The 25,087-nt window shown below is 40.5% G+C and overlaps 1 protein-coding gene across 6 annotated transcripts in view; it reads right to left on the reverse strand.

Annotated features, from left to right (window-relative positions):
* SGCD (sarcoglycan delta) overlaps positions 1-25,087 on the reverse strand; it is a 399,661-nt gene that overhangs the window by 73,376 nt on the left and 301,198 nt on the right. For all 6 annotated transcript variants that reach the window (XM_074883679.1, XM_074883678.1, XM_074883682.1 and 3 more), the window contains one exon: positions 893-994. In XM_074883679.1, the coding sequence (XP_074739780.1) occupies positions 893-994 (102 nt within the window). The remainder of the gene's footprint in view (positions 1-892; positions 995-25,087) is intronic.

Raw genomic sequence — 25,087 nt, forward strand, 5'->3', positions numbered from 1 at the left:
GTTACAACCTTCAATAACTAAATCGGATATTGTACTGGCTGTTGTGTTGATTAGGCTACAAGTTCCAATTTCTACAGAAGCACTGAAATGCTGAGATAAAGGGATGGTAACTTTATTTAATTAGCTATCTGCCATTGTTATCAAAATGAGAGGTTGGTATCTGACTCAAATTAACACTTTGGATCAGGAAACAAGACAGATGACATCTGAGAAGGATCCTGGAAACTCTCTGTAATCGTTTCAGTTATTTTAAAACTGCTCAGGACAAAGAGGATGGCATTAGAAAGAGCAAAAGCTACCAACAGTCAGTGAAGTGCTGCTATGAAAATGCTATTTCAATCACACTTGGGTTCTTCCTCATTTTCAGTTGCTAACATCCTTGCCACTTTTGTCAAGCAGTCTCTCCTAGCAGCATTGAATTTTAATTGCACATAATTTTAAAACACAACATAAAATAGGACTGAGCACATAATACGGGTTTATTGTGCCAGCTAACAATAGATCAGGCCCTTGTGCCAAGGCATCACCTCTCTGCTCTCTGAGGATTAACTAGTTAAACGCAAGCTGGATTTCACAACTGCCTGCCATCCCTCTACCTCAGAAATAGTAGGTCTCTCAGTTGAGGGTTGTTTATGATTTATCTCAAGAGGAGACAAAAAGATAATGTGAAACCTCAGACGTCCTGGAAGCATTTAACTGTGGCTTACACTAACTAAACCCATGTATAGCCGAACGGTATCCAAATGAAGTCCTCAGAGGACACCCACTGTCTCACTCCCCAAATTACATTTGTATAGAGTGGCCAAAGTAATTTATCCAATAACTACACCACTTCATGGTTTCTTACTGTTAGGGCTACAGAAACATGCTTGTTCCTTTCCCGACAACTTACTGGTCTTGACCGGATTTCTTTGGCGTAGAGAGGTTTCAAGAATTCTGAATCTCCTTCAAGCTTTAGACCCTTTTCTGTGATTCTCAGGTTCCCCATTCCATCCTAAAACACAGACAAAAAGAAATAACCCCATTAGTTACAATTACTAAATTCACCAGGCTGCCAATAGCTGATTTTTTTTCCATAGAGGATGACATTTAAAGCACTGGGAGGCACTAAAGAATGAATTACTTGTGTTATCCTTTTAGCTCTGTTTCTGTGGAAAAAAATTCTATTCAGAACAATCTGCAATGCCCCCCAGTAAACCATTTACACAGATGAAAGATGTTCTTTTAAGCTAGTCATCTCTACTCTAAGAGGTACAGCGATGCTCTGTGTTAACAGGAAACCATTCACTGTAATATTCACCGGCTGCCTGTATATTAATACACCTTCTTATTCATAGCAAATCCATATAAAGACTATGTGATTAATTCTACTGAACTCCATATAGAGAATACGTGATTCATTCCACTGAACTGGCAAAATAAGTTTTGGCTGTGTAGGAGTATTGCAATAAAATGTGGTAGGGAACTTGACCTCTGTTATTTGGGGAAATCTCTGTAAAACATGGACTATTCGGTGGGATTTCTTTAGGGCTATCAGCCCTCATAGCAAAAAGATACGGAAACCTGTTGATTAGTTTCAAGTCTCACAGTCTTTCCGGTGCTTTCGTTATTGTTAAGATGCTACACAGCTTTATTGGAATATACATTTATGCAAATATTTGCTCTGGGAGAAGCAATGATACAACAGGAATATCTTTCCAGCAGATTGCTCTCCTGTCTCAGGTTAACTCACTTTTCTCTCCCACGATGATCAGCTCAGAACTGGAACCCTTGCTGTGCTCCTTGCACAGCCCAAGGACGTCCCAGCAATCTGAACCTCTATATCCAAATGTCTGGGTCTCCTGAGTCATTCTCGTGTCCTTCAAGCAACCACTGCAAAGTCCACTAGCCAGGCATTAAGTGACTGATGTAACATGCATTTCTGTCCTCTCCTCATTCAGATTTCACAGTTGCAGCTATCAGTCCTCACCCTCTCCCCAGCCCTTCCAGGCTCCCCTGCTCCCTGCACTTCCATGGCAAAAATCTTCTTGACAAATGGTGTGAAGTGTTGGCTGCAGGCCTCCAGCAGACTGCAAATAGTCCCTTTTCTTCAGAAATTGTTTAATTATGTGTGTCCAAGATGTAATGAAATATCTTACAAACCATAATAGCAAACAAAATATATGTCAAAATTTTATATGAGTTTTTCTTATGGATTTTATGCAGTAAGACAGGTATATGGATACATTGGCACAGAGCAGAATTGGACCAAACTATATTTCACCTTTAACTTGTGAAACTCATAACCTTTACTAATATGACAGATTTAGGTTCATTTTGGCTATGATGGCTTAGGAAGGGTGTGTGTGTGTGTGTAAGATACATGGTGTGGGTAGGGAACTGCACAGGTAAATGTATAATCAAAACCACATCAAATGCAAGGTATTATTTCTAAGATGCAGGACGATTGTCAGTCTGCAAGAATTGAGGTAAGTTGGGTTTTTTTCTGAGAAAAAGATGATCTGAAGGATACCTCTTAGCATAAATTTGGCTGACATCCCTAGGATTTGAGACTGACGCTAGCAAAAGCTATGTCTCCACATGTATAGATTAAGATAGGTAAACGACCAGGAGTTGGGTAGTCAAGAACTGCCACAATAATCCTCAAACTTTCCTCTTAAGGAATCTTTCCACCTGTTTTTTCTTTTCCCATTTCTCCAGGCTAGAGAAGCAGGAAGATGATGCTATATGATGTCTCAAGACCTCCAAGGTAAGGCAGGATACAATAATCATAAAACCTACAATAGCTGGAGCTCAGCATGGGGAGGACATTGAAACGAGGGACACACACATCATCACTTCGAGGCAAGAGGCTTCATGTTACAGTGAGAGAGACATTGAAACCAAGGATCATGCAGGCTACAGGATGGCAGGAGTAGTAATTTGGAGGAATTATTGGTCTATAAATATGGACATGCCATACTGACTGCATGGCATTTCACTGTGTAATTTAGGGACTCATTGAGAGGGACTGGGCTGTCGTCTTCTCCAGTCCTGCTAGGCGTGTCCTTAAACACTGAAGTCCAAATCAAAAGAGCCACCCCAGTGCCTAAGTCACAGCTGGTTCAGAGATTTTAGAGGAAAGGGGTATGTACTTGGGTAGAAGCCCTAAGAAGATCAAGAGAAGACCAGGAAAATGCAGGAATACCACGTGTATTTGGATATATGTCTTGCATGTTTTCTAATCCAGCTGCAAAAATAAAACACATCTGTCTACCGCCTCTTCCTCTCCTTGTGTGTGCACCTCCAGCACTGCAAAAGGAATCAGTGTCACTGAAGGTGAATGGCTAACCCAAACAGATTTGCATGAGCTATTTCCAAAAGGCATGAATTTGGAGGGATAAAAATCAAAGACATAGCATGGCTCAGTGTGACACTGGTCACTTGCCAGAGGTTCTCCTGTTCCAAGAAGGATCATTCCCAGGGTGTACCCTGCCAAGTAAAGGTCCTTCTTGCCAGAGCATGGTGTCTTATGAACAGAGGCAGGCTCAGGAGTGGTGGGGGATAAAATGACCGCTGTCATCTCATTTTGAAGTGAAAGTTTTAAGTAAACTTTAAATAGAGGCATATGCTGAAAATGCTATTGATTGTTGAAGGGAGGGGAATGAGAGATGGGTCATAAAGTGCAACTTGCTACATTCCTTGTCCTGGGTGTAAAATATTGGCTTATGAATTCTGGGTTGGTGGTGGCACAGAAGGGGTTCATTTATCTCAAGCAAAAGGATGAAGGAAAATGAATGAAATATGATTATGCACCAAAGAGCCCAGATTAAATTTTGATAGCAGTATACTTTGTGATTTGAGTGAGCAGGAATTATTACAGCTATCTGCAGACCCTCACACGTTTTGAGCTGCTAAAAACTACATTTTTTTTCCCCAAATAGATAATTCAGTAAGGTTACAAGCCCCAAGGGCTTTCACACTGCAGAGTCTTCTCTGGTTTCATTAAGAAAAGTTACAGGTCATGCGAGCTGGTATATGCCACATATAGCTGCAAGAATGACCACCTCTGTGGGTACACAATCCTGACCACTGCAAGGGCTCAAGAGAGATGAAATTGGCAATACTTTACCAGTAACATGGATCAATGGATAAAGGGACTTGTCAAGTCACCACTGAAGCTATGGCAAACCAGCAATTTCAAGGGCTCACAACTATATTCTATCCTGAGTAGTGTTACAGATCCAGCATTCCACTCTGCTCCTCTCTTGCATATTTCTTTTCCTTTCTGTCCTTCACCCTCTGTCTCCCAAGTGCCCCCCATAGGATTTTTATATATGAAAAACACACATATGGGACATGTAAATCACAGCTAGCAGGTCCTATACATCCCAAAAGAGGTATCAGGCCTATGGGGACTATGTCCTACAAGTAAAACATCAAGAACACATTTGGTTTATATCATATAAGAAGACGTATTCTCTCACAAAACCACTGGGATGGAGAAAAAGGGGCACTTCCTCATGTTATTCTTCTCAGTCTTTGATCCTTCTCAACCTCTGATCCACACTCACCTTTCTCTCTTCCTGTGGCTGCCTAAACCAATAAAAGCTGCACCCACCAGACATTATCTCTTGACTTCCCTGGTGTTTGGGATCGGAATATAATGCTTAGCACTGACTCTTATCACAATTAACTCTCTGCTGCTCATGATTAAGCATGACAGCTTTTTGTAGTGACAGCTGGGGTCAGCAGGTGAAAAAACAAGCAAAGGTTGTAATCTGAGTTTAAAGTTAACGAGTATATTGGTCTCTTATAGTACAATCACTACTAAATCATATTCATTTATCATTTCCCATTAGAAAAAAAATAAGCAGCTTGCAGAATTATATAGCGATCTCAAAATACAGACACATTAGAGAGAAATCATTGTATGAAAGACTACTTTACATGTTGTTTTGGATAAAGCATCATCATCCTCCCTAAATTATATGGTTTAATAACAAATAAATGTCATACTCTTCTACAGAGAATATATATGAAAGTTCCTGTGAAATTTCATGGACCGTGACCTATAAAACGTAGGAGAAAGCTGCCCAGAGTGACAGAGACCATGAGTTTTTATTAAACATTGTGTCTGTGACCAATATATATCCTTATCTGCCACTCTATTGCTTGTGAATAAGGAAAAAAAAAAAGCAGTATTGATTATTTGAATCACTGACATCTGACAATCTTTGTTTCTCCCCTTTTTATTAGCAGACTACTCAGCAGAGAGTGAATGACTTTATTGTGCAAGCACAAGCCAGCTTTGTGGGAGTTTCCAGGAGACAAGCTCCAAACAGGAGGCACGGAGTCAGGAACTTTCCATTACCACCTGCTTTGAATTATTCAGCTTTTTGGTAGGGCATGGTGAAAACCTTCATATCAATTTTATCATCTACACTCCCTCTCTTTTTATGCAATGCCTTGTAATGGGCAGGCATAAAAATTTATGTGCTATTGCTGACTGCTCTGTGTTGAAACAGGACAGCAATGGTAAAATCCTGAATAACATAAATGTCATTTTGGTGATGGTGAATGAGAAAGGAAATTTTTTTTAGTAGCTTGAGAAGAAACTCAGTTTTACAACCAATTACAAATGATGGTGTTAGTGTTCAGGGAAGAGCCCAGCATTGCTGCTATCTGATCATCAAGGCTCTTCTCTGCCTTTTGGTTAGCAATATGGCTACACATGTGGGTAAAGCCTAGGGTTTTTCTGTTTTCCTTTTTAACAGTTGTGGGTTAATTTTTTTTTTTTTTCAAATTGTATGTCTGGTAGCAGGGAGATTCAGTTAACAGAATAAGAAAAAACAGCCAACCCAATCAGAAGCACATAATTGCTGTGGTAAGTACCTGGCAGTGGTATTAGCCACACCAGTCTGGCCTGCATACACAGAGGAACAGGGGGAATTTTCAGTGGCAACTGTCATCCATGGGCTGGGCTCGCACTGCAGCTTAACCTAGTTGAGAACCAAGGCGGTGATAACATGTATTTACTGTGGCCCTTTGTGCCAGGATGCTTTGCTCTTCACAAACAATAAATTCAGCGTCATGCTCCTCTGTGCTTCCTTTGTTTTCCTGACATTTCTGAACACAGAAGGCAAATTTGCTGTTTATTGAGGTCTTTCTAAGGATTTTAGAGACAGAGATGATGGGGAACACAGAGAGCTCCAGCTGTCTGCTGGCCACCACTGGCACTGGTACCGGTGTTTCCCCATGCTTTTTTCTGCATCTCCATCCCTTTTCAGTTTTCAGGAGAAAAAAACTGTTGACAAGGTTTGTCTCTGCACGGCAGGTAAGCCTTTACTTTTTTACTAGGAATAAACTGAAGTTATGTTTGGCAATGTCCTGTGGGAGAGAATTATCTTTGGAGACTGCTCCTGTCAGATGGCTGAAACACCTGATTATCGTTGCTTGTATTATTGATTGCTGTGGTCTGCATCGCTCCCAGATATGTGCAAGTTATTACACAGCTCAATACATCCAAAGTTAGGAAAAAAAAATAGCAAATACAAGTAACCTGTTTTTTTTCTTCCCCTACTGGGAAGATTTCTGTGCTGTTCTTCTACCTCTGACTTGACATTAGATGTTTCCAGATTCCACAGATTTAAGGAAGGTCTGTACAAATACACCTCATTACCAGTTCTTCACAGCCTCAAACACCTACTTGTTCTAATAGGATCTGCCCTCCCTCCTTCTCCTCATTTTCTTCAGTTAATTTGTCATCTCAATAAAGATCCCAGTATCCAGCTGTGGATCAGCAGCAATATTTTGCTATAGAAGCCAGGGGACCCTAAACACCTACCAGCAGCACCATTCCTATAAAGTTAAAGCTGGTTACACAGCACAGTTCAGAGCAACATACGCTCCAAGGTAAAGAGACAATGTATGACAGCTTCTTCCTCTGGTATAACACCTTGTATTGAGACCTCACACATGGACTCAGTTTTGTGGGGACAGTAGAGAAAAACAAGCCAACGCAATGTTACACAGCATATGTGATCATATCCCTGCATGCATGGATACATGCTTATGCTTTGAATTGCACTGGGAGGTCTCACATCCACAACTGGGACTCGTCTCCCTCTTCTTCTGCCTGCTTATCGACCTCAGATGTCCCTGTCAGATGTCTTAGTGATAGTGTTTTCTTTTAAAGGTGATAGGCACAGCGTAGGATAGCTGTGCTGAGACGTGGGTGAAGGAAGGTGACCCCAAGCACCTTGCATCACTGCGAGACAGTATATATGCCCTCTCCAGGGAAGGAGGGAGACACAGATGAAGCACAACTAAAATCTTTGCAGCTAAATGGTGCACTAAACCAACATTATAAATTGCAAGACTAGCAAGCAGCTAACTCACTGCTCCCTCCAGAAAGCTTCCTCCAGAAGCCCATGACAGTCTGTGAGAAGACACCTCTATATAATCTCTGGCACTGCAGTAATCTGTCACAGGGAGACATGGACTTGAATGAGCAAAGACCAGCTGTGGGAGTCACCCACTGGAAAATGACTTCTAGAAGCTGCTGTTAAAGTTGCATGAGCTATGTAGGCACATTTAGTTCCTTCCATAAATGTGAAATAATTTGTGATAGCTACAGGAAAGTCAGGTGGCTGCTAACTTACGAAGGAATTATGTGCAAGTGAAGGAAATTGCCTGCAGACCATTATAGTTAATATAAAATTCAGCCCAGACCAAACGTATGCAAAGCTCAGATCCCTTCTTTTCCAGTGGGAGCTCCTGGTTTTGTGAGTTCCTCTGCAAGACTGCAGAAAAAGAGGCAGAAGATGAGAAGAGGGAATACAACGAAGAGAGCACAAGAACCAAGAGGACATCTCACAGTTACAGCAATGAGATGTGATGCAGAAAATCTTGACTGCATTCCTATGAGACTCACATGGCATGACAGCTTTAGGGACATCTTCCATGGGCCCATTCCCATAGCGCCTTTCCCCTCTATCTATTCCTTCCACTCCAACTGAGTGCTCACCAGAGCCAATGCCATTTATTATGAAGATTACTCGAAGAGCCCTATGAAGCCGTTATTGAAGGCAAAAGAAACTTATGCATTTGCTTTAGTGGAAGTTAAGGAGAAAACTCTCAAGAAACAGTAAGAACAGGATCAAATGTGTTTCTCCAATTCTTGTTTCAAATAAGTTACAACTGACCAAGGCAACTAAATCCCATCTCTTGAAAGAATTCCAAACTAGTGTTGGAATAATTTCTAAACAAATCGTTCAGCCAGAGTTTGAAGAAAGCTCAGCTCTGGATTTACTGCATATTCCTGGAACTACTTTGGGCAGGAGGTATTTCTTTTCAAAGCAAACTGCTAGTGAGTTTACTCAAAGTATGATCATGTGTGGCACCACAAAACCAGGCTCTCTATGAAATAAGCCACTCCATTTGAGAATACATTTTTGCAGGGAAAAAGATTAGCAGACCTTTTGGAGAAATTATTACGAATCCCAACATTGTTACTACAACACAACCATCATACGCAGAATTCCTCTCTAGGGTAATAATTTCCCTTTCCATTGGTACAGCAGGGAAGAGATCGAAATTTGCCTTTCACGCCTCCCAACTCCGTGTTATGGAGCACTTTGGCACCGAAGCATTTTAAAATGAGCCATGTTCTCTTGAGCATTTTTCCGCTTTTTTGCTCCAACACAAATAGTAAGGTTTCACATCTTATCGTCAACATATATTCCAAATGTGTCCCTTGAATTCTCCATCTTTTTTAGTCTAGCTCATTACCATAATTATGCTAACTAGAAGGGAAAAGTCCCATCTTGCAGAAATTTGTGCTCACTCAGAAGTGAAAAAAAAGATTCTTATACTCGTAGGAACGAGTACTCTTCTAATGCAGCGATTTAATAAAAAAATCAGCACATAAATTCACTGTACAGTTCAAGGGGTTGCAGAAACAGGTTTTATAAATTATGGCTTAATACTCCTGAATTATGATAGTCTGTCAGTCACTGGTTGAAGGATAGAATCATAGAATGGTTTGGGTTGAAAGGGACCTTAAAGATCATCCAGTTCCAACCCCCTGCCATGGGCAGGGACACCTTCCACTATCCCAGGTTGCTCACAGCCCCGTCCAACCTGGCCTTGAACACTGCCAGGGAGGGGGCAGCCACAGCTTCTCTGGGCAACCTGTTCTGGTGCCTCACCACCCTCACAGGGAAGAATTTCTTCCTTATATCTAATCTCAATCTACCTTTTTTCAGTTTAAAACTCTTATCCCTCATCCTATCCCTACACCCCCTGATAAAGAGTCTCCCCAGCTTTCCTGTAGCCCCTTTAAGTACTGGAAAGCTGCTGTAAGGTCTCCCTGGAGCCTTCTCCCAGCTCTCAGCCTGTCCTCACAGGGGAGGTGCTCCAGCCCTCTGATCATCTTCATGGCCCTCCTCTGGACATAGATAGAATAAACACTTTTTTTAAACTATAAAGATCTTGGACACAACATCCTCTGTGGCATTACTCCTCCAAGATCACACCAAGGCTGAATTGAACTCACTCATCTTTACATTGTTGGAAGAATTTCCAATGAGAAGGAGGATTTTTTTTTCCTTCTCTATCTTAGTGGATCCCTTTTGTGTTTTGTACTTACACTCTGAAGTACAATTTTTCTGACTAATGCAGTATTTAGCAATTCCCCCCGACCAACAATGAAGCTGGCAGATTAAGGCTTGACAGTGTGAAAAGGAAAGTACCAGCTCTCATGCAGTGTTTCTGAAGGTGAGCTCTTGAAAATGGGGCCAATTATGGGTCATTTTTATCTGATGTGAACATGCCAAATCAACTCAGGAACACTAATTAGAGTATATCAGGTCTGTTCAAAGAAATAAGGCTCACGCAAACACACTCTGGTTTCAAACCCCTGCTCAAGATCCATGCCAGCACTCAAGATACCAGAAATACGAGCACAGGTGGAGAGAGACCTGGCAGGGCTGTGGCCACTCTTGCAAGTCCTGTCTGTAAGGCACATTTGACAATCTCATCTCAGCAGAGTGATTTCCAGGCTATGGGGAAACTTAGAGGAGGTGCCTGTTGCACTGACCTTCTCAAAACCCACCGTACCTGCATTATATACTCGCTGCTATGGCAACATCAGCCTCTGAAGACAGAATAATCACGATGTGAATCCATATTTTCAGTTGCTTCATTTATTCTCCTCCACTATTATCTCTTCTGTTTCCAAAAGCCAGGAGAAAACAGGGTGGATGGGGAGGAATATTTTCAATGCACCTCAATTAATCACTTCTGAGCCCAGATTCAGCTAATATTAGGCATTTAACTGATGAGCCTGCATTTGGAAGATAATCATCCCATGCTACCTCTGCAGTTGGAAGAGAGAAAATGGCAACAAGAGTCCACCTATCACCCAAGTCACTCCATGGGAGTGCTTCTTCCTAGCTGCTGTGGAGCTCCTTCAAGGTGACTTAGGCATCTTTTCTGGATGCCTATAGATAACCGGGATAAACCTAGACCTCAGTAGTGTGCAACAGGATACAAACAGAAAACAAATGGCTTGCCAGGCAAAACAATAAACAGATATAATGAAATAAAATATACTTCAAAAATGTGATTGTAACTATACTGATGCAGAGTGGCTTCAGGGATTATTTTAATGACGACTTCTTTTTTTAATCAAGACTCATACTTTCAATAAGAGATTGGAGGTTGGGCACATTCAATTTATTTGCACAGGTAGCTAAAAAGAAATTTGCTTTAAAATCAGATTCTATGTGTTAAGAGGAATCCATAGTCCCTTAGTTAAGAAACCGCCCTTATGGCTAAGAAACCACCACAGAATTTTTATAGCTGTATTTGTCACAAAAATATATGATTTTGCTCTTCCACTATCAGAATATACTGAAAAATAATTTAAACTGTCTTCCAGACTTATCTACAGTGTGTATATGACATTGTTGTTAGCAAGGGAGGCTCTGGGGACAGCAAAGAAATGAGAGAACTGAAAGCACTGCTCCCAAAGAGGCTGCAATAAGTATATTGCTTCTATTGCTTTTTGAACAATTGCCAGCAAATAATTATTCATAGAGGAAAATATATGGGTATGTTTAGGGTCCCTCACCACTGCAAATGGTGGGCAAAGAATGAGATCAGATCTGGGGAGCGCATCTACTGATTTCAAATTGCTCCACCAATTTACACCCACGTGGTATCTGGCCCAAGAGCAAAGGGGTAGGAAAAGGAGGGCTTCTGCAAAACACCCGTGGCTGTTAGGTTGCAGTGGCAGTCATTCAGGTGGCGTGGGCAGGGTGCCGCAGCAGGTCATGGCATGTGGGGAAAACCCCGGCACGAACCCACCCTGCCTTGTTGGGGGGGATGGATGCACAGCCAAAAGCAACCACCCCCCACGGCTTGTCCTAATGCTCCATGATGGGCTGTGACTGCCCAGGAGCAGCTGTGGGGGGGCAGAGGATAAGCAACAGTTTGATTACTTGTCATCATTTATTCCTCCCCAAACTTCCAGACCCAAAGTATTTAGCATACAGCCATCTAACACACTTTATACGTGCTCTCACATCTGTGCATGGCACACGCTATGCTGCGTGCACACTCACACACACGAACACCCTCTTAGGGGAAACTGAGGCACAAAGTCACTGTTGGCATCCACCAACAGTCACACGAGAGAGCTGCGTTAAAGGAAGAGCTCCCAAGGTTTCTCTCCAGCACCTTGTTGTGTCACAGCACTTCAGCTAAGAAACTATATATATATATATATCCTGCTCCTAAGAAACAACAGGTTAATTTTAGCAACTTTCAAATGCCAACAATTCAGACTTCAGATACTCTGTCCTCTCCCTGTGGTTTGCATTCCTCTGCCTCCTTGCCAGAAGATGCATTATGCTTAATGCCCCCTGTCTTCTTCACAACTTCTTAGTGCACATTCAAAAGTGTTTACTAGAATAAAAATAATGATCATCACACAGCAAGGGAACTAGGAGCTTGCTAGTCATCAACCCAAGTCCAGAAGCATCCTGCAGGACAGCGCTTCCTGATATAACTTTCAAAATCATCATCGTGGTAGTTTATACTTCCTGAGCTGCAAAGTAACTGGAAAACCTAAGACAATTTTCCTACTGTTTATTTTTTGAGGAAAATAAAGGCAAAATGGTATTTTTTCATATCCAGAACTCATGTGTGGGGTGTTTTTAGTTTCAAATAATTTATTGAGTGGGTGCTTACTGAGTCATAGGGGACTTTTGCCAGATGCCAAGCAGTTCTCTTGGAAGTCAGGAGTACAATATTATGTGCGTGAAAATCAGGTGGTTACGTGACATAGCCAAGAATCACATGTAAAAAAATACAACTGGCATTGGCAAACTACACCAGAGCAAGACACAGTGCCTTTTTTAAATACTTTTTTAAACCAAGAGTCTTAAAGTCACAGGACAGTGATGCTCCAACCGTGCTTTGGCCTTTAAAGAACATAGCTCTACGTGTCCCTTCATTACAGAAATATGCCTTATTCAGGGATATTAGCATTTCTTCCTTTTTCTGCTCCTTTTCAAAAACATGACACCAGCAGGAACAAATTAAGTGACTCACAATCTGCATACTTAATTATTTATTTATCCACTGTGCGTAACCTCATCTCAGCTTTTTACAGTTTTTTCACTAGCACCGAGATCATCTAAATAAAGAAATCTTTCAAAACAAATACTAAGTGTCTCAGATCTGGATTTCCTTTATTGTGAAACACCTTTGAACCTTCTGCAAGCCATGTACATTTCGGATGTGAGCTGCTGCTGGGCACAGTTTACAGTTTTGCAGCAACACCAGTATGAGTAAGAAGTGATGCCCACTCCCTCCAGCCTGGCAGAACGAGCAAGGGCAAGCAGAGCACTTGATGCAGTCAGTTTAAACACGTTATATTCTCCAGTGGGCGTCTGCAAGGTTTGGCAGAAGCCCCTTGTTATGCTCCCAAGGAACTTTTCAAAGAAAACAAACAAACAAGTTGCAGGAGGAGGATGCAGCCCTTGCCGGGAACAGCTGCCTAGTCCCCTGTGGCAGCCCTGACTGGCGTTCAGCACACTTGCATGCAGATCGCAGCACGCGGGGAGATGGTAGACAGGATCAGGCTACGTTAAAATAATGTTAAAATAATGAACTCAGTGAAATGTTTCCGATCAGTGAGCACTGCTGGTTGGAAATGCATCTGTATGCTCCTCCACGCTGCTTTTCACAGGCAGAGTCGGGCTTGCTCAGAGGCAGCACAAGACTCTCCATCAGCTCTCCATCACGGTCCAGACAGTGCTCTGAGGGCAACCAAGACTTTTCTTACAGCTTTTTGGCCATTTTGGCAGCCTGTGCTTGTTACTGTCTGGATAAGACTTTTCCTCCTGAAAGAAGAACCACTGGGGGATATTGAAACATAATTGCTAACCGCTGCACTTGGCTAGGGACCAAAAATGCTCGAGAAGGAATTTTTATCCCTTAAAAGAACACAACGCATAAAGCAATGAACGCCGAGGCTAACATTTGTATTTCCTTTTGGCTGTCCTTTGGCTAAGCATCCAGAGCCTGTCTTCAGACTGCCTGAAGGCATGAGGTTTCTTTCTCCCTCTGTACTGAGGCTGCACGTCAGTATCTCTGCCTGGGATATGGCTGTAGGAGCTCTACATCACTGTTACCTCCTCCCCTTCCCATCCACCCAAATCCTAAACAAGATTTCTCTCTCTTGTTTTGGCTTTCATCACTGACCTACCTGACAGCTTTAGTGAATTTAATCTCAAAACACTCAGGGATATAGGGAAAAAATATTTTTCCCAGGCTACAGATAAAGAATGCAGTTTCAGGGAGCTTAAATGGCTCAATGGGACATTTTGGTGACCAGAGGAAATTTAGAACCTTATGATAAATTTGGGATATTTATGTAAGAATAAACTCACACTGCTAGTAGCAGTGTCTTATTGACAAAACTGCTAGAAAGTTGCAAAGGTAATAAACAAGGACTTGAGATGGATTACCGGTGATATGCTTTTGAATGTATTACCCAATGCCAGCTGTCAGATACCTTGTGAAGTCCTTATATACTTGGGTAAAATACTGCACCTATAAATATCTTTCTCGAACGGGACTATTAATGACAGCAACTATGGTAAGTGTGGTCAGTGACTTGTTTAGGAGGAAGAGGTACTAATACAAGTGTTATAGTTTAATATTCTAATTGGTTATTTCAAGTCTGTCTGTTGACACTAGAAGAAATGTATAGTTTATAGCTATAGCTATGGCTACATATCATGGCTATTTTCTCACTCGAGGTTTATAAAAAAAAATAATTTTTTTTCTTTCAGTTATTGGTGGGGCCTTAAAGGCTTTAGTAGTCTTGGCAATCAGTGCAATACACTGTGTATTTCTAGGAACTCCTCAAAAAATATCTAAAATGTCTAACATAGGGAATGGGACCAGTTCACAAGAATACACTCCTATGGGATGTTTGCTGCTTAATCAAACAATTTCTAAATTATGAAATGTCTGACAAAAATTTCTCACTTTAATTAGTGTTCCAAGCTTCTGTAGACCAGAGAAGACATTCCTTAGAAAACCATGTTTATTCCTCAAATTCTTAAAGATTATGTCTTAATGTTTATTTCCAGCATTTGTTACCAAATGCAAGCAGCAAATGCTGCAGCTCAAAATGTTGCAAGACTTTGTCAGAAGTCCTAGAATTTGTTAAAATAGAAGACACTGCCTAAGTGCAGGACATTTCTATTAAATTAAAACCTGTTTAAGTATTCGCTAGTGGTCAACAATATCCTTTCCAAAATAAAAAGGAAAAAACCCCACAGTTCTTAAGAAGTGGCAGCTGAAGTCTTTGTAACTTCCAAGACCTTATTTAAGACTAAGCTTGAAAAGATCTGTTTGGGAGCTGAAAATCCTTTGTATGTAACTTAAGGATAGTTTGAGTTATTTTGGGCAGAATTTTAATTTCTGTGAAATGTTGAAAGAACTAAAGAAATATGTCAAAAGGCAGACTCAACTGAAGGAAAACAAACATTAAAGCACTAATTATATAGACACAAGGAGTACTTCTACTCAAAAAAATAAACAGAAAGAAAATTGGGATTCACCTGCAAACTCATTAACAACCTGTATTTTCAAAGCGTACTGATGTGTCTAGGGCCAATATTTAATAGAAATATTGAAATTTACAGTAAAGCTATGGAAAGCCAAAAATAAAATCTCTCTGACTCAAACCCATCCCTCATCCAGCATTTCTCTAATCTCAATATTTTCATTTTGTCCCAGCTTGGTCATCTCTTTCTATTCCTCAGCAGCTCTACACTGCTTCTACAATACAGGTATATCACTTGCACATCTACTCTGAAGCTGTGCAATGACTTTGTTAAAGTCCTGCTAAAGGCTTGTGTTTTTTTTTTTTTTTTCCCTTCTCAATCACTATCACTTCTTAGGGAAGAAAATCTTATGTAAGTTAAGATAATAATAGCTTCACTTGTTAAACACCAGACTAAGTATTTCTGGAGAAGCAATAGAAAGTAACATCAGTAAATAGAGAAAATAGCAGGGTATAAAATTCTTAATAGTCATTAATTTGTCTCTTTCAAGACAGCTCCCTGAATGACATGCAGGTAACTGAAATGAAACACATTAATTGCGTTCACAGAATTTAGTTCAGAGCCTTCACCTTTGCCCATTTTGAACAAAGTACCAAGGGTGTGCCAAAGAGGACCCAAGTCACCTTCAACAAAACACCTTGTCACCTATGAACTGCTTTGTTAACTGTGACATGAAAGTGGACCCTCTGCTAATATATTTTTTCTTCCACCATAGTTCCTGGCTCAAGATGATCAGAGTTCAAAGCTCTTTTGACTGGAATTGGCCACAGAAGCTCTGTAGGGGTGTTGAATGGTGTGTGCCCAAGCTGGTCCTCTCGTGGACCACAGGCACACCTGCCCCACAGGCACACAGGGCTCTCAGGCTCTCCAGGATGAATTTGGAGGACATGTCCCAAGGGCCTGGGCAAAGGGCACTGGAGGGAGGGATGGGGCTGGGCAATGGGTGGGAAGGGTGGCAGTGCTGCTCCAACATATGCACTGAGCTCAACAGTGCTCAGCATCCCCAAACCCTCCATTTTTCTCCAGACCTCACTTGCAGACCAGGCAGGCAGCCTTACCAACCCTTGCCGAGCGAGCGAGCTCCTCCAAATCCAACACGGGTATGCTTGCATGGCACTGCCCAGTGCCACACAGAGATATTCCACATGCAGCAGCTGGCAGGGGCAGCACTAAAACTCCATTAGTGCAACACTTCACTAAGCTGTAAATAAGCGACCCTGTGGCTCCCTACACAAAACTGCATCGTACAGTACAAATCTACCCATATGAGCCTTCAGCTATTTCATTTTCTGCGGGTCTCTTGTCATCATTTCATTACATGCCGTCCTTTTCCAGCGAAACTACATTTTACTTAAAAAGGGCTATGAAGAATAAACGCAGCTGTAGTTGAATAAACAAGTCAGGTCTGTGGGTGTACCAGACTTTTGGAGGAATCTTGCAGCAGTTTCTCATTTACACTGAATGAACTGAACTTCGCTTTGCTGTATTGTTAAAAGTAATTGCTTTGCCTGCATAGCAACTAATTTTTAATGATTCTTTTTTCTGCTGAATCTTATGTTAGTTTTTTTCTAAAGAATTTCTTGTTTATTAGAGCAAGGTAGAGATTCCTTAATCACTGAAAAATACAATTTTGTTTACTTAACTTTTGGATAATGCAAACAACTTATACATTTGCTCTTTAAATTCTCCTCTGGCTATTGACTTTGTACGTTATTAGTATCTTGTTAAGCTCACTATAAATCTTTCAAAAGACTCACTTAAATCTGTAAGCTCTTCATGTTTTGGCGCCTAGCTGTATTTGGGACTGTGTTCAAATATTTGTGTTCTTCAAGTTCCAAGAAACATCTTATCTGTCCCTACAATCACTCAAGGAATTTTGGCATAAAACTGCCTTTTATTTTCTGAACAAACAGAAGATATTTGACAACCAGGTTCTCTTTCAGCTGATAAATGCAGACCCTGACTCACTGTTTAATGGCCGCGTGTGTTTAAGTATTCACCTCTGCAGCAAGCTGACACCATGCAAAAGGGGAATGTGTGCATGGCATTGTTGAAATGGGCTTTCTCCTCCATGTTGTCTGAAATTTCCATGAAAGCTGGTCTCTACATTAGTTCAATTAGCTCACTAACGTTACATGAATTCCACTTCATAGTCTTCAAACTCCTGTTTATTGCTCACATTGTTTTAAAGACCCGTAGTTAACAAAAGCTTGTGCCATGGTTAATAGAGGCAATACCTTTAATTGCTTTAGCCATGAAACATCAACAGCTGTCCTAGGATTATCTACAGAGTGTCTTTCCGTTGGAATGGGAGTAGAGATGAATGCCTATTAATTCAAGTTAATTAACGGCCTTATATATTGTAGTGTGGACATTCAGTAGATGCTTGTTCAGCAAAACAAACGGGTGTGTGCTTAATTGTGGTTCATTCCAGGCTGATCCATTAACCATTGTGTGTCTTCCCAAGAATGTACGTTCATTAACTCAAGTTAATTGCTATTCAATTACCTTGAGTTATAGCGTGTCCCTAAACACTAGTGCAGACAGACCCCCCTAGAGATTTCATGTACTTCAACCGTTAATTAAGCCATACTGCATATTGTTGGTAACTGATTACACCTAGTTTTGAAATAACAACTTCACATTGTGCTTAAATTGTTTCCTATTAGGATTTTTTCAAACCTCCTATACAGGTAATTGGAGTGAAAACATTTCTTCCTCACATTAATACTATTATTACTGCACTTGGCCAAAGATGTTTCCTGCCATCATTTTTTTTATATAACCCATTTGTCTAGATAGAAAGAACAGCATATATTTGACCTGATTATCTCAGAATGAGATTCACATGATGGCAGAGGTTTTGTAAATTTTAGGGTTCTTCCTCTTCATTTTCAAATGCTTTTAAGGTCTTTCCACAGTCTTTTTGTAGAAATTTCAAAAAGGTACCTTAACATTTCATATGTTTTGATTTTTTTGGTTCCTGCTAACAGAAGGACAGTATGGCCAAAGCTTTTCTTTTCACACACTACAGCAATTCTGATAAACAACAGCTAGGAACAATTGACAAAGATCCCAGACTGTCAACACAGCAAGAAACTAAAGCTTTTTAATAGTAAAGCACACCAGCGAACGATTAATACGCTGGCATCCCTCTGCAACACTGTAATGTATTTAAAAGAATTAAAGTGATCAATACCTTCATAGTATTTAAGAAGAAGACGGAAGTTAAGACAACGACCTTAGGGTGCAACTTGATAAAAAAAGAACTAATGCAAAATTATTTTTTCAAATTTAACATAATCCCCACATTAAAGGTAAGAAAAAAAAGTCAGAGCTAAGACTGAAGTTGAAGCTGTAGCAATAAAAGTTTTTAAAACTGGTGAATGACATTTGAATATATTTCTACTCCGTATGTCCTCCTGAAACTAATGAAGCCACTCCTGGGCACTTACATCAGATGAACAAAGAATAATTGTGAACTCTTAAAGTTGTTATGTCCAACAGCACTCTAAAGCTTCTCCTGCTGTGAGCTGGGGATGTGAGGAGGGAATCCTACCCCAGCAGCTCCCCATCTAGCAATCACCCAGTGTAAAGCTCTTGGCCCCAGAGGAGAATTTCATCGTACCATCCACAAAGCAAAGATACCATAAGCACCCATTTGCTCCTAGCATTCTTTAGTCCATGCCAAGAGAGAAGCTTTGCAAATTTTGCAAACTTGCTAAAGTTCTAAACTTCTAAAAAAATGAAACTAGGTTTTGGATGTGTATGTGTGGAAGCCTACCCAACTTCTGCCAGAGCAGCTTGCAGGGCTCCTGAGTATGGTACTTGTCAATACGAGAAAGAAAACCACCCTGGTTTTGGTCTGATCTGTGTTACTGGGAAATAGGCAGAGGTGGCAGATTGGCTCTGAACGCACCTCTGCATCGCAATGGTTGCCTGATGGGCAAAGGGAATGGAAGAGACAGACGGAAAACAAGTGAAGGATAAATGAAACATTAGAATAGGCAGTTTTGCTGGGAATATATAAAGCAAAACATATATAACAGTAGCAGCAGATTTCTTTGTTTCTGAATCATAGAATCAGGAGATCAGTTGCTCTGTTAACACTCATTAAACCATGCAAAAATAAACTATCTGCTTACGCTCATTGAGTGACAGAAATCACAAGCAATACACAGCTCTTCCCTTCCCTGGCCACATTGAAGAAAGCTATAGAGAGGTGGGGCAGGGCTATAGCGACAGATGAAGACGCTCAGGCAGGAGATATGATCCTGCATGCTGCAGAATGGACTCCAGCCTCTACTAGTTACTCTGCCTCCCTTGCGGGGCACTGCTATGCAGTGAGCACACAGAGACGCTGCACTGAGCTCCAGGGGCTGGAGGAGTCCTGATTTGAAGAGCTGGGATGAGCATCAGTCATCAAGGCCATGTTTTATCCCTTACACCTGCTGATTTCCCAATGCCATTGATCCTAGGGCTCCCTTTAAGCCAACATACTTTCTCCCCTGCTCCCTCCTCCCCAGTACAGTAATGAGTTATGGCACCTCCAGTGCCAAGCGGAAAAGCCAAGCCCACAACAGGGCTGTGCTGAGCTGCATAGCGTATGGTTAACACTATTAAAGCAGCCAAAAAGCAATAGCAACTTGCAGTGAATTTCACACAAGACTCCCATCAGGACCAGTGCTTGCCAATCTCTAATATCAGCATAATAGAAGGGAAAAATTTCCAAGCTGTACACAGCCAACGGGCAATCTATCCTCTTCATGACAGCACCTTGGGAAGCAGGTGCTAAATGACACCTGTCTTCTGAAAATCTTTTCAATGTCTCTGATCCCCTAAAAAAGAAAGGAAAAACCAATCCACTCTGTTAGAACCCAAAAGCCATGCAGTACACATCCTCCCCCCAGTGCAGAGGACCTCTCCGTGCAGTTCCTAGGGGAAAAAATTTCCATTAACTTCCCCCAAGTGAGACACTGGGGGTTGCCCCAATACCACAGATTCAGCTCCACCATGCAACATATGGCATGCAGATCAACCTGCAAAACATCAGGAGCTACAGCCAAGTTTACAAGATCGTTTAGGTGCCTTTAGCTAAAACTCAAGCAACTAGCAATAATATTCCCTTTCTCAAAATGATACATTTCTTATTAATCTGAAAAGATTTTCAAAGATGACTAAGATTTGGCACTTCAAATGTGGAGGCTGCAAACACCAAACATCTAGAGGATCTGGATTTTGTAGAACAGACTAATACCCACTGTCTGAAAACCAGGCCCTCATGAAATGCCTGGTCTTAATCAGGCAGAAATCAAAACCACATACCCTGATCAGTTCAAAACTTCTATATATTTCACTATATGAAACAAGAACGCAGTTTGGATTCTTTCAGACATCTCTCCAGGACTGCTTTGCCCATGTGTCCCAATTACATGGGGTCTGTTAACACCTCACGGTACAGCTGCATGATAATTTATTCCTAAGCATTTTTTAAAAAAATGTACATTTCCAAACAAAGTCAAGCATGCTGCTGATTCATTTACCCCAAATTAAAAAGCTTTATCTTCATGTCTCTCTCTCCCAAAATTAACTTTCAGCATTTGAATTGTTTCTTCCTTCATTGTTAGATCAATATCAATCATCGTCTTCAGTTACCAGAACTTGCATGTTCCTGAAAATTATGTTAAATTTAGATGCTAATGAAAACTGTTTACACTGTTTAACCACAGAATGAAACCTCTATTACAACCATAAAAACTGTTAGTTATAACAAGAAACCTTAATTTCTACCTCAATCTCCTTTCTACCATCTGCTGCCCTACAAGACCCATCCCAGAAACCATGGACTAAACAAACAAACAAACAATAAAAAGGATAATTGTTAACTTTGCTTCACAACACAACAAACATTAAAAGAATTAAAATAGTCCCATTAACCATTACACCGAAAATTATGTTATAAAGCAAACTAATCCATGTATGCCAGCACATGTCAATATTCCTTCTCTCCAGCCATCTTCCCAAACAACCAACCAGACATCCTATATAGAAATACATAACTGACCCATAGCACCCACCGAACTCTCTATCCTCCCAGGAGTAACACAAAAACTCCCAACCATCAAAAGAAAGACCACAAATATACCCTACCACAGTAATAGGTGATAATTATTCTTTCATCTAAAGCACTGCACAGTTAATTAGATATAATTATTTAAAATATTTATGTTTCAAATATATAAATAATATATGCTCTGGCCAATCCCCCAGAACTGTCTCTGTGAAACACTGAGACTGCATCTATGTCTGTCATTCCCAGATGTTTTTCTCATGGGTCACCGTGTGTCTTTGCACAATTACAGACACTGTCGTGTTCTGGGAAATGCTGCATCACTCAGCATCAGTTTCTCTGCGTGGTAGGATGGAGAGAGCTTAAGGCAGACAGTGGGTTTCAAGATAAGGGCTATATTCAGAATGCACAAAAAAGGTCTAAGCCTCTAACATAAACTGTCATCCACATTTCTTGTATAAATCCAAACCCTACATTGTGCATGGGGTAGGGGAAGGTTAAAATTAATAAAAACTCTAATACAGTGTTTTAATTATTTTCTGTGCTGCAGTAGCCAAACAATCTTAGAGAGTCATCTTTCCTTTTTATTGGATTTAGATGAGATACAATCAGATAAGGTAAGATATTCTGCACTGTATTTACTTCTTAACAGTTGAAAATCTTTATTTCTTGCTTTTTCCTGATCTGTGCCTGAAGAACACTCAACACATCTCCATCAGGGTTATAGTATGAGCAAAATTGTTCCATTTGTGACTTGCATATTAGTCATGTCCCAAGGAAGACCAAGCAAAATCAGACAAACACAGCCAAGCTACACCACTGCTAAATAAAGTCCCACGAAGTAAGAAGCTAATGAGCTCATTTGAGCAATAATATGGTAATTTGGTTTAGGCCATCTGGAAGGCAGAATGAACATCTCGTTCACTCTCCACTTTCTCTCTCCGAGTCCTAACCTTCCCCGCCTCCCCCCAGCTAACACACACAATTACAGGGAGACAGTTTTGATTCCTGATGTAAATCCACTGACTCCCAGAGACAAAAGCATGAATTTGTACCTTTTCTTTTTAAATTTAATTTTTTTTTATATTTAAAAAAAAAAAATTGTACATAAATACATCATTCTTTTTATAATCTGGACAATTTAGTCAGGAGCTACAGTCTACCTCCTGACTGAGCTAATTCTCTACTTCAGTTATCTTACACACCTTCTTTAATGAATACATGTTCCTTTGATTAAATTAACATTTTTGTCTACCTAATTAGCCTGAAAAACCTGTGCTGAACCAATCTAAAAGTGACTTCATTACTGCTCATTGGTGCATGTTTGCTACCCATCACTGTCAACTCAACAGGCAAAGGATTAGAAGAACATTAACTCTGGCTTATTTGGCTTTCCACAGCAATCGTCGCACTCAGAGCACGCAGCCAATCCAAGCTTTCCATCGACCCGGTAGGACAGTGACAGATGTTTTAATCATGTGGCTTCATTCATTAGTGTTCATTTGCCTGGTTGGCCAGGTTTGTGGTTCTGAGAGACAGTTGAAACAAAAAATAATTAAACCTAACCAGCTTAATTACCTTTTTACATCCATCTTTCAGCTGGTACAGTTCATAAGTAATGATAAATTGAAAATATAAATAAAAACCAGTTTATCCAGACCAATATGCTAATAAGTATGCTCACCAGAAGATGCATCATTGCTTGTCTAGGAACATAAGCACAAGTTGCTTAATAGGCACTTAATGTACATCAGTTAATGAAATCATACCAAAGCTAATGAATATATATAATTGGGTAGGCAGCTGCCACCAAAAAAGAAAAGTTAGTGAAACAATCTTGCTAATTTACTTTACAGGGGCAATTAGAGAAGGCCCTTGAAGACAATTCAATAGACTCTACTAATACTGCAACTACTATCGATTATTTGCACAGTGATATCATGTTGCTTCCTTCCTGACTAGCTTCTCATACAATCAACCCCCATCCACCTCTAAGATACTAAATAAATAAATTCAAACAAATTTGAAAAGAAAAATAATTATATTTAAAATACGTTACATTAAACCCCATCCAGAACAGTGAGTGAGTGTCCACAACTCAATGAACCTGCTGGGACTGCTCTCATCAGCCATCAGCTCAGATTTCATCTAATGAGGAGGTAAAAATGTGACTAAAATAAAATTTTTACAGAATAAGCTCAGGGAAGATCTACAGCTCAAATCTGTGGTGATAATTATTCATGTCTGCACTGTAAATTTGGTATGTTAAGCCCTGGAAAACCCATGCCAGTGAAATTGCTATAGAACAGTATTTATCACAAACTCTCCAGGTGTTTTGATTTTTTGCTTTCACCTGCTTTGTTCTTTCACTATCAGAGACTGTAAAGTCTTGCATCATTAAATGTCATTCTTCAATGAAAATATCTTTCTCTATCCTCTTCTAGAAACCCTTCAAAATATTAAGAAACTTTCATGTTATTTTGTGTATGGCATTATAGGAAATCCAGCCATCTGCACGTGGTGAGAGAGTGACTCTGAGGATTTTTATTAAAGGTCCATTTGATGTTTTTCAGCATCACCACAGACTGCTTTTTTCCCCAGTTCCCAGTATTGAATCAGTATGAGAAAGAACTGAGACAGAAAGGTTAGAGCAGCTTTTTTCTAGCCCATCCTTGAATATACGAAGACGGGATGCTCCAGTAAGCAGGATTGGTCCCCCTGGCATGGCAGAGAGCCCATGGTGCCTAGGGCCAGGGAGGTGAGGCAGAAGCAGCTCAATGGACACCCCCACCCAGACATCACCCACCTGTGGCACACAGGAACCCCAGCCCAACGTGCAAGAAATCTGGAGACAGGAAAGTACGATAGCATGGTCTTCCCTCACACCATTTATCCTCCTGACTACCAAGGAACCTACACTAAAATTCAAGACCCCTGCAGTATAATTTAGCAGACCATAACTACTTTTTTTTCTATTTATGAATTTTTAGAAAGCTCTGGATAAATAATAAATATTGGTTCATGCACTTTATCCCAGTCATAGTTTGTTCTTACCTTCTCAAAGCTATTTTTTTCCCAAAATATCCTGTGGAGACCGTTGGGGGTTTGTTTTCATTTTCAGGCTCTGCTGAACTAAGCATTTGATTCAGAGAAAATAACAGGTTTGAAAGAAAGGCTCTGGGAAACTTAAACATAACAGATGCTTATTTGCAGACATCTGATTTAACTGAACTGAAAACCCCAGTCTAAATCCTGAAAACCATAAATGTCAGCCAGCTAGAACAGAATAATAACCACTTATCGATATGGATGCACCTAGTAGATAACAGAGTTCCCGGACCATAATATTCATATAACTGCTCTCAGTTTGCTTCTCCCGAGCTCTCAAATTACAACTGGCAATACCGTATTTCATTTCTCAGTGCTGTGTATTGATGGTTCATAGTGAGGGGATTGGTTCATTACAAGCTGGTATCTTTCTTCCAGTATCAGGTGTGAACTATTTAGTCTCAAATTAATATCTGAGGAAGCTCATACAGGATATTCCCAGTGCCATAAACAGCCAACAGTACCCACCTCTGCGATTTTCAAAAGAGCTCATCGAATGCAAGCTGACAACTTGCACCTCGTAAATCTAAATCTCTTAATCTTTGAAATTACAGAATCTGTGTGATCAAAGTAAAGTCACAGGCAAAGCCACTCTGAAACTTCAAAGCAGTCTGGATAAGGATTTGGACATAATGAGGCAAAACCAGACACTTAAATAGCGTTGAAGTTTGCAAAAATTTGGTGAAGATAGTGATCTGAAAATTTAGGACCATTTGAAACAAAAATCTTAGCACCATAAATCAATCTGAATGTACAGAACAGAAAGGACACTGACATT

The sequence above is a fragment of the Strix uralensis genome, chromosome 14, assembly GCF_047716275.1.
Source record: "Strix uralensis isolate ZFMK-TIS-50842 chromosome 14, bStrUra1, whole genome shotgun sequence".
Lineage (NCBI taxonomy): Eukaryota > Metazoa > Chordata > Aves > Strigiformes > Strigidae > Strix > Strix uralensis.